Source organism: Anomaloglossus baeobatrachus, unplaced genomic scaffold (assembly GCF_048569485.1).
Source record: "Anomaloglossus baeobatrachus isolate aAnoBae1 unplaced genomic scaffold, aAnoBae1.hap1 Scaffold_3399, whole genome shotgun sequence".
NCBI lineage: Eukaryota > Metazoa > Chordata > Amphibia > Anura > Aromobatidae > Anomaloglossus > Anomaloglossus baeobatrachus.
In genome coordinates this window covers 67,360-78,593 of record NW_027442770.1, presented here as the reverse complement: position 1 = coordinate 78,593, position 11,234 = coordinate 67,360, and the positions used below count along the sequence as shown (strand labels likewise).

The following is an 11,234-nucleotide window of genomic DNA, read 5'->3' as shown; positions in this document are numbered from 1 at the left end:
AGCCAGGGGTGGAGCAGTGCTTCCTCTGAGGTCACTAAGGTAGGAGGGGACCTGGATTTGCCCAGGTTGATAACCCTACTTCGGCCATTTTCCAGTGTTCTTTCGCTGGGGGTCACGTGTAGGAAACATCTGTGGGAGTTCCTGGAAACCTGGTCTACAGCGCCCCCCTGTGGCCAGACGCACAAGGTAACTGCTGGAACTGTGTATGCCTGTTTGTAAACCATGCTTTATCTGTAACTGTACTCTGACCTATGTATATTCTGTAGATCTCCTATTGTATATATTGTAGTTTCTAGTGTGCTTTAGGCTGATTAAATTATATAATTAATCTTGGGCTGTTCTGTTATCTCGATCTTGAATCCCACGTCTGTGTGTTCGGCTAATAGTTACCGTGAAGCGGTTGGTGGCAGCGAGTTGTGCCAAGGATTATTGTGGGGAGGCCAGTGAGATTCGGGGAGGTTTTATATATTCCGCCCGCGGAGGTCGGGGGAATATATACCCTACTCTCACCGGGGACCCTTCAATAATCGGCATAAGTAGTATAGCGGCCTCCTTGCTTATTGTCGGGCAATTCCATAATTGGCCTGACTATAAGAGGGGCGCTAGAGAGCGCGTCACGTGCTCTGTCTGTCGGTCGGGAGGTATAAAGGAGGGGTGACCCCCACTTGTTACCCCCCGATTGTGACGTACTGGTAGCCAGCGCGGGGGATTTCTGAGTGACCCCCCCCCGGTGGTTCGTGACAAATCCTTCTTGTAAGTGCGGCTCACAATCTGGCTACAGCGCCTCAGAACCCCTCCAATGCTGCAGGAGGCGCGGGGGGCCAGTAGAGAGGGGCACAGGAGGTGCGATCCTGGGAAGAAGGATGGGTGGGCCCAGGGGAGGAGGAGGACAGGAGGTGCGGGGGGGGGGGGAGGAGGAGGACAGGAGGTGCGGGGGGGGGGAGGAGGACAGGAGGCGCGGGGGGGGGGGGGAGGAGGACAGGAGGCGCGGGGGGGAGGAGGACAGGAGGCGCGGGGGGGTAGGGGAGGAGGAGGACAGGAGGTGTGGGGGGTGGAGGAGGACAGGAGGTGCGGGGGGTGGAGGAGGACAGGAGGTGCGGGGGGCCAGTAGAGAGGGGGACAGGAGGTGCGATCCTGGGAAGGTTGGGGGGGGCCAGGGGAGGAAAGGGACAGGAGACGCGGGGGGCCAGGGGCGCAGGGGGGGCCATGGGCGGAGGAGGACAGGAGGCGCAGGGGGGGGCCATGGGCGGAGGAGGACAGGAGGCGCAGGGGGGGGCCAGGGGCGGAGGAGGACAGGAGGCGCGGGGGGGGGGGAGCCAGGGGCGGAGGAGGACTAGGAGGATGACAGGAGGCGCGGGGGGAACCAGAGGAGGAGGACGACGACAGGAGGCGCGGGGGGGGCCAGGGGAGGAGCGGGGGGGCCAGGGGAGGAGGAGGAGGAAGATGACCGGAGGCGCGGGGGGGCCAGGGGAGGAGGAGGAGGCCTGGGGGGGCCAGGGGATAAGGACAGGAGGCGTGGGGGGGGGAAGTGGAGAGGGGGACAGGAGGCGTGGGGGGGGCAGTGGAGAGGGGGACAGGAGGTGCAGAAGACTTTGTAACATTGTTTCCTTCTGTAGAACTTCATACATTTTATTTATATTTATTATATATATATATATATATATATATATATATATATATATATATATATATATATATATATATATGATATATAAAAATATTCTAATAATAATAATTTAGCTGCGGAGCTGTAATCACAATTCTGCACTTCTTTCTGACAATAGGAGATCAGTGTGAAGTAGGCATAGGTGGTGATTGGTCCCTGCCGTCCTAGGTGTCGGGGTGGGGCGGGGGGCCGGGGGTTGCACCCTGTGACTGCACTGACCGTACCATAGACAGAACCACAGACAGGATCTCTTCTCCAGATTTCGCCTTCAGACAGTCCACCAGCGCGTCCACAGCGCAGCCCGAAATATTGGCCACAATCTGCAGGGAGAGATAAGTCTGATGGCAGTAAGGCCGCATCGCTTTCCCATTGCTGCGCGTGCTAGTTCTCTCTGGCGTCACACACCAGCCATCAGTGGCCTTGACCCTGCAGACCCCCTTCCCTCTTCACAAAATCCAGCAGAGTTGTGGCGATGATCCGGAGATGGCGGCAGAGTAAGCGCCGATCCCTCACCACGAGCGCCCGACCGGCGGCAGATTCATGGTTCTTACCATCCTTCACTCGATGGTTGTGGCACATGGATCGCGGCTGGACAGTGAATCCCCGATTGCACCGGACGCTGCACAGACCACCCCGTCACACAAGCATTCTGCGCGTCTCCACACGGCGCTGGGCATCAGCCGCACAATACATCATGTTATGGTGGAATTAACACTTACATTGCTGTAAAACACACTTTCTTCTTAGACTTGGCCACCAAACCCGGCATTAAGGCTACGCCACTCTCCGCAATAGCTCTGTGGAATAAGCCTTTGGCCAATGGAGACGCCACCTGAAAGTAAGAACCGCACAGGAGGCAGGAAGGTTAGGGGTTAAACGTCAGGTCCTCACCTTCACCTATAGGACAACCGCCCAATCAGTGCACACCATTATACAGGGACTAACATGTAAGAGGATCACAACCGCTCACCAGTGCTGAGACGCTGATTCCCCCCGCAGACTCCCCAAATATCGTCACAGAGTCGGGGTCCCCTCCGAAATCCGCAATGTTCTCCTGAACCCACTGGAGGGCTGCAACCTGATCCAAGAAGCCATAGTTCCCAGGAGCTCGGTCATCTCCAGAGCTGCGACAGGGAAACATCGGGGGCAACAGGGGGGGGGGGGCATTATCATCCATGGCCTAACTCTGAGCATGCAAGTCACTGACAAGCTAGACATTACCTCAAGAAGCCGAGGAGCCCCAGCCGGTACTGGATGGAGACCACTACAAGGTTTTCATGAGCACCTAGTGCAGAACCCTCAAACATCATGGCTCCCCCCATCGACAGGCCGCCTCCATGTATGAACACCATGACCTGGGCAAGGAGCAGAAACTGTTCATTACTTGGGAACAAAGGTCAGTGTGAATGAGATTTCCAGACTTCATCCCAAATCAGAATGATAAGGGACCGCCATGGGCACGGCCTCCATGCCCACATAAGTGGAAGCTGTGAACTCTGCATTTACACATGGCCGTGGTTATATGGCATTGTCAGTCGCACAATACACACGTGACACATACACGTGACACATACCGGCAGCTTCTCCCCCTTCACTCGATCCGCAGGTGTGAATATGTTTAGGTACAGACAGTCCTCCGATACTGGGGGTAAATCAAATTTGGCCTTCACTGCCTCCAGTAACTGCTCCATCGCGTGATAATCCTGTAAACATCTATAACAAATGTATATATATAGGAGATACAGCATGAATGTGTTTGGAGTTCTGCTGCACCCACTCCTAAGTGCACTTACATCGGGGCGTAGTCGGAGGCCTCCCGCACGGAGGTCCATGCTGTGGGAGGTTCTGGGGCTGCAAACCTCAATGGACCCACCGGAGGTTTGGCGAAGGGGACTCCATAGAAGGCATGGACGGTTCTGTCTGTTCCCTCTGCAGACAGCGTCTTCCCCCGCAGCTCCCCATACTGTGTCTTCACCTGACGGTGATCGTCCTCTACTAAAATCACAAAGAACAGCAGATTACTGGATGCAACAATGCAGGAACGTCATGTGCTCCGGTCCCTCAGAGCTGCGCTCACACCCTTCATCGGTCCAGCCCGGATCTTGTGAGCATTCACTGCTTGCTGGAGCCATCGCCAGCGATCTGTGGTCTGGGAATGGTCACATTTACACCAGGATCTGTGCCGTCATCTGATGGAGGAACAAGCGTCTCCGCACATTGCAAGACCTCAGGCTGCAAGGTGTGAACACGCCCCAGAAGACATTCATGTACAGCAGGTTATTATCCACAGGGTCACCGCTCCTTCACCCACTGCAGTCACATGACCGCGTGCGGGACAATACAGACGATCCTGTTACCGCCACGCCTAACACTACAGAGATCCCGCTGACAATCAGTGACCTCAGGCTACAGAACCGCACCCGGACATTAGAAGAGCGGAGAACTGCGGTGTCCTCTACACTGGATACAATGTATCCGACAAAACAACACCCGATACTCTGCAGCACATAGTGATAGAGGAGAGAACACTGGACACAAGGTATCAGAGAACACCCGATACTCTGCAGCACATAGTGATAGAGGAGAGAACACTGCACACAATGTATCAGAGAACACCCGATACTCTGCAGCACATAGTGATAGAGGAGAGAACACTGCACACAATGTATCAGAGAACACCCGATACTCTGCAGCACATAGTGATAGAGGAGAGAACACTGCACACAATGTATCAGAGAACGCCCGATACTCTGCAGCACATAGTGATAGAGGAGAGAACACTGCACACAATGTATCAGAGAACGCCCGATACTCTGCAGCACAAAGTGATAGAAGGAGAGAACACTGCACACAATGTATCAGAGAACACCCGATACTCTGCAGCACATAGTGATAGAGGAGAGAACACTGCACACAATGTATCAGAGAACACCCGATACTCTGCAGCACATAGTGATAGAGGAGAGAACACTGCACACAATGTATCAGAGAACACCCGATACTCTGCAGCACATAGTGATAGAGGAGAGGACACTGCACACAATGTATCAGAGAACACCCGATACTCTGCAGCACATAGTGATAGAGGAGAGAACACTGCACACAATGTATCAGAGAACACCCGATACTCTGCAGCACATAGTGATAGAGGAGAGAACACAGGACACAATGTATCAGAGAACACCTGATACTCTGCAGCACATAGTGATAGAGGAGAGAACACAGGACACAATGTATCAGAGAACACCCGATACTCTGCAGCACATAGTGATAGAGGAGAGAACACTGCACACAATGTATCAGAGAACACCCGATACTCTGCAGCACATAGTGATAGAGGAGAGAACACTGCACACAATGTATCAGAGAACGCCCGATACTCTGCAGCACATAGTGATAGAGGAGAGAACACTGCACACAATGTATCAGAGAAAGCCCGATACTCTGCAGCACATAGTGATAGAGGAGAGAACACAGGACACAATGTATCAGAGAACACCCGATACTCTGCAGCACATAGTGATAGAGGAGAGAACACTGCACACAATGTATCAGAGAACGCCCGATACTCTGCAGCACATAGTGATAGAGGAGAGAACACTGCACACAATGTATCAGAGAACACCCGATACTCTGCAGCACATAGTGATAGAGGAGAGAACACAGGACACAATGTATCAGAGAACACCCGATACTCTGCAGCACATAGTGATAGAGGAGAGGACACAGGACACAATGTATCAGAGAACACCCGATACTCTGCAGCACATAGTGATAAAGGAAAGAACACTGCACACAATGTATCAGAGAACACCCGATACTCTGCAGCACATAGTGATAGAGGAGAGAACACTGCACACAATGTATCAGAGAACACCCGATACTCTGCAGCACATAGTGATAGAGGAGAGAACACTGCACACAATGTATCAGAGAACGCCCGATACTCTGCAGCACATAGTGATAGAGGAGAGAACACTGCACACAATGTATCAGAGAACACCCGATACTCTGCAGCACATAGTGATAGAGGAGAGAACGCCCGATACTCTGCAGCACATAGTGATAGAGGAGAGAACGCCCGATACTCTGCAGCACATAGTGATAGAGGAGAGAACGCCCGATACTCTGCAGCACATAGTGATAGAGGAGAGAACACTGCACACAATGTATCAGAGAACGCCCGATACTCTGCAGCACATAGTGATAGAGGAGAGAACACTGCACACAATGTATCAGAGAACGCCCGATACTCTGCAGCACATAGTGATAGAGGAGAGAACACAGGACACAATGTATCAGAGAACGCCCGATACTCTGCAGCACTAGTGATAGAGAAGAGAACACTGCACACAATGTATCAGAGAACACCCGATACTCTGCAGCACATAGTGATAGAGGAGAGAACACTGCACACAATGTATCAGAGAACACCCGATACTCTGCAGCACATAGTGATAGAGGAGAGAACACTGCACACAATGTATCAGAGAACACCCGATACTCTGCAGCACATAGTGATAGAGGAGGAGAACACAGGACACAATGTATCAGAGAACGCCCGATACTCTGCAGCACATAGTGATAGAGGAGAGAACACTGCACACAATGTATCAGAGAACGCCCGATACTCTGCAGCACATAGTGATAGAGGAGAGAACACAGCACACAATGTATCAGACAACACCCGATACTCTGCAGCACATAGTGATAGAGGAGAGAACACAGGACACAATGTATCAGAGAACACCCGATACTCTGCAGCACATAGTGATAGAGGAGAGAACACTGCACACAATGTATCAGAGAACGCCCGATACTCTGCAGCACATAGTGATAGAGGAGAGAACACAGCACACAATGTATCAGACAACACCCGATACTCTGCAGCACATAGTGATAGAGGAGAGAACACTGCACACAATGTATCAGAGAACACCCGATACTCTGCAGCACATAGTGATAGAGGAGAGAACACAGCACACAATGTATCAGAGAACACCCGATACTCTGCAGCACATAGTGATAGAGGAGAGAACACTGCACACAATGTATCAGAGAACACCCGATACTCTGCAGCACATAGTGATAGAGGAGAGAACACTGCACACAATGTATCAGAGAACACCCGATACTCTGCAGCACATAGTGATAGAGGAGAGAACACTGCACACAATGTATCAGAGAACACCCGATACTCTGCAGCACATAGTGATCGAGGAGAGAACACTAAAGACAATGTATCAGAGAACACCCGATACTCTGCAGCACATAGTGATAGAGGAGAGAACACTGCACACAATGTATCAGAGAACACCCGATACTCTGCAGCACATAGTGATAGAGGAGAGAACACTGCACACAATGTATCAGAGAACGCCCGATACTCTGCAGCACATAGTGATAGAGGAGAGAACACTAAAGACAATGTATCAGAGAACACCCGATACTCTGCAGCACATAGTGATAGAGGAGAGAACACTGCACACAATGTATCAGAGAACGCCCGATACTCTGCAGCACATAGTGATAGAGGAGAGAACACTGCACACAATGTATCAGAGAACACCCGATACTCTGCAGCACATAGTGATAGAGGAGAGAACACTGCACACAATGTATCAGAGAACGCCCGATACTCTGCAGCACATAGTGATAGAGGAGAGAACACTGCACACAATGTATCAGAGAACACCCGATACTCTGCAGCACATAGTGATAGAGGAGGGAACACTGCACACAATGTATCAGAGAACGCCCGATACTCTGCAGCACATAGTGATAGAGGAGAGAACACTGCACACAATGTATCAGAGAACACCCGATACTCTGCAGCACTTAGTGATAGAGGAGAGAACGCCCGATACTCTGCAGCACATAGTGATAGAGGAGAGAACACTGCACACAATGTATCAGAGAACGCCCGATACTCTGCAGCACATAGTGATAGAGGAGAGAACACTGCACACAATGTATCCGACAAATAGTGCAGACACTGAAGATTGCAGAGCACGTGGCGAATGGAAGAAAAAGTGGAAAAAAACAGATCATGTGACCTAACGGGCGAGCGCCGATAATCATCCACTGATTGCCGAGAACATCAACAACCTTTGTAACATACCTGTGAGATACCGCAACGTCAGCAGCCTGTTATCTGTGCCCCGGGGACATTGCTGCACCTTTATGTCTATAGCACCAACCTATACCCAAGAGCTGTACATCCAGAGAAACCACCAATCCATGACCATACTGAACACCTTGCTGACCCCAAGAGCTTACACTCTACAGGGGAGAGAAGACCCCGCTGACCATAAGAGCTTACACTCTACAGGAGAGAGAGGACCCCACTGACCATAAGAGCTTACACGCTACAGGAAAGAGAGGACCCCGCTGACCATAAGAGCTTACATTCTACAGGAGAGAGAGGACCCCGCTGACCATAAGAGCTTACACTCTACAGGAGAGAGAGGACCCCACTGACCATAAGAGCTTACACTCTACAGGAGAGAGAGGACCCCACTGACCATAAGAGCTTACACTCTACAGGAGAGAGAGGACCCCACTGACCATAAGAGCTTACACTCTACAGGAGAGAGAGGACCCCACTGACCATAAGAGCTTACACTCTACAGGAGAGAGAGGACCCCACTGACCATAAGAGCTTACACTCTACAGGAGAGAGAGGACCCCACTGACCATAAGAGCTTACATTCTACAGGAGAGAGAGGACCCCACTGACCATAAGAGCTTTACATTCTACAGGAGAGAGAGGACCCCGCTGACCATAAGAGCTTACACTCTACAGGAGAGAGAGGACCCACTGACCATAAGAGCTTACACTCTACAGGAGAGAGAGGACCCACTGACCATAAGAGCTTACACTCTACAGGAGAGAGAGGACCCCGCAGAGTATCTTTGCTCTATACCTGTACACTGCCCTCTTCTGTTTGGTGCCCCCTGATTGTGCTGTGCTCACCTGACCCCAGGACCCCCAGCCCCAGGCTGCACAGCGCCACGACCCTCAGCACAGCGCCGCTCATGGTGGATGTGGTCTCTGCTGATCTCCGGACTGAGGAGCGGCCGCTCTGAGCAGAGACTTTCTATGGAGGCGGAGCTACAGCTGGCCTTCTGATTGGCTGGTGGCAGTGTCAGTTGTGTGTGGTTACCATGACAGCGGCTCCACTACTGACAGAGTGCAGGTGAACATGTGCCGGAGCTGCAGCTGTGGAAGGATCCCCCCCCCCCCACCCCCACACACACACCCACACACCCACACACACCACACACCACACACACACACCCCGTGCACCTGCTAATGGGGTACAGCTGAGACTGACGTTTCTATGGAAACTGATAATATAAACATTCCACAAGTTGTTACATTCATTGACAAATACATGAAGTTTCTGTAAAGACAAAATATTCCCAGCTCTGCCCCCGATTCTCCAGACTCTGCCCCCGATTCCTCCAGACTTCTGCCCCCGATTCCTCCAGACTTCTGCCCCGATTCCTCCAGACTCTGCCCCGATTCCTCCAGACTCTGCCCCCCCGATTCCTCCAGACTCTGCCCCCGATTCCTCCAGACTCTGCCCCCCGATTCCTCCAGACTCTGCCCCCCGATTCCTCCAGACTCTGCCCCCGATTCCTCCAGACTCTGACCCCGATTCCTCCAGACTCTACCCCCCCCGATTCCTCCAGACTCTACCCCCTCGATTCCTCCAGACTCTACCCCCTCGATTCCTCCAGACTCTACCCCCCCCCCCCCGATTCCTCCAGACTCTACCCCCCCCGATTCCTCCAGACTCTGCCCCCCTGATTCCTCCAGACTCTACCCCCCCCATTCCTCCAGACTCTACCCCCCGATTCTCCAGACTCTACCCCCCCGATTCCTCCAGACTCTGCCCCCCCCCCCCCCGATTCCTCCAGACTCTGCCCCTCGATTCCTCCAGACTCTGCCCCCTCGATTCCTCCAGACTCTACCCCCCCGATTCCTCCAGACTCTACCCCCCCGATTCCTCTAGACTCTACCCCCCCGATTCCTCCAGACTCTACCCCCCGATTCCTCCACACTTCTGCCCCCGATTCCTCCAGACTCTGCCCCGATTCCTCACACTTCTGCCCCCGATTCCTCCAGACTCTGCCCCCCCGATTCCTCCACACTTCTGCCCCCGATTCCTCCAGACTCTGCCCCTGATTCCTCCAGACTCTGCCCCCGATTCCTACACACTTCTGCCCCGATTCCTCCAGACTCTGCCCCCGATTCCTCCAGACTTCTGCCCCCGATTCCTCCAGACTTCTGCCCCCGATTCCTCCAGACTCTGCCCCCGATTCCTCCAGACTCTGCCCCCCGATTCCTCCACACTTCTGCCCCGATTCCTCCACACTTCTGCCCCCGATTCCTCCACACTTCTGCCCCCGATTCTCCAGACTCTACCCCCCGATTCCTCCAGACTCTACCCGATTCCTCCAGACTCTCCCGATTCCTCCAGACTCTGCCCCCGATTCCTCCACACTTCTGCCCCGATTCCTCACACTTCTGCCCCCGATTCCTCCACACTTCTGCCCCCGATTCCTCCACACTTCTGCCCCCGATTCCTCCAGACTCTACCCCCCAATTCCTCCAGACTCTGCCCCCGATTCCTCCAGACTCTGCCCCCGATTCCTCCAGACTTCTACCCCAATTATTCCAGACTCTGCCCCCCGATTCCTCCAGACTCTGCCCCCCGATTCCTCCAGACTCTGCCCCCCCGATTCCTCCAGACTCTGCCCCCCGATTCCTCCACACTTCTGCCCCAGATTCCTCCACACTTCTGCCCCAGATTCCTCCACACTTCTGCCCCAGATTCCTCCAGACTCTGCCCCCGATTCCTCCAGACTCTGCCTCCGATTCCTCCACACTTCTGCCCCCGATTCCTCCAGACTCTGCCCCCGATTCCTCCACACTTCTGCCCCCGATTCCTCCAGACTCTGCCCCCGATTCCTCCAGACTCTGCCTCCGATTCCTCCACACTTCTGCCCCCGATTCCTCCAGACTCTGCCCCCGATTCCTCCACACTTCTGCCCCCGATTCCTCCAGACTTCTGCCCCCGATTCCTCCAGACTCTACCCCCCAATTCCTCCAGACTCTGCCCCCGATTCCTCCAGACTCTGCCCCCGATTCCTCCAGACTTCTACCCCAATTATTCCAGACTCTGCCCCCCGATTCCTCCAGACTCTGCCCCCCGATTCCTCCAGACTCTGCCCCCCGATTCCTCCAGACTCTGCCCCCCGATTCCTCCAGACTCTGCCCCCCGATTCCTCCAGACTCTGCCCCCCGATTTCTCCAGACTCTGCCCCCCGATTCCTCCAGACTCTGCCCCCCGATTCCTCCACACTTCTGCCCCAGATTCCTCCACACTTCTGCCCCAGATTCCTCCACACTTCTGCCCCAGATTCCTCCAGACTCTGCCCCCGATTCCTCCAGACTCTGCCCCCCGATTCCTCCACACTTCTGCCCCAGATTCCTCCACACTTCTGCCCCAGATTCCTCCAGACTTCTGCCCCCGATTCCTCCAGACTCTGCCCCCGA

The 11,234-nt window shown here is 53.5% G+C and overlaps 1 protein-coding gene across 1 annotated transcript; it reads right to left on the bottom strand.

The window, feature by feature from the left end:
- Positions 1 to 1,890: 1,890 nt before the first annotated feature.
- Positions 1,891 to 8,727, bottom strand: LOC142271878 (cocaine esterase-like; the record flags this gene model as incomplete). The annotated part of the gene is given in 8 exon segments (XM_075332485.1): positions 1,891 to 1,986; positions 2,386 to 2,411; positions 2,414 to 2,498; positions 2,637 to 2,790; positions 2,888 to 3,021; positions 3,241 to 3,379; positions 3,460 to 3,661; positions 8,643 to 8,727. Coding segments are annotated over 8 exon segments (900 nt in total), but the record flags the coding sequence as incomplete, so codon positions are not given.
- Positions 8,728 to 11,234: the final 2,507 nt, after the last annotated feature.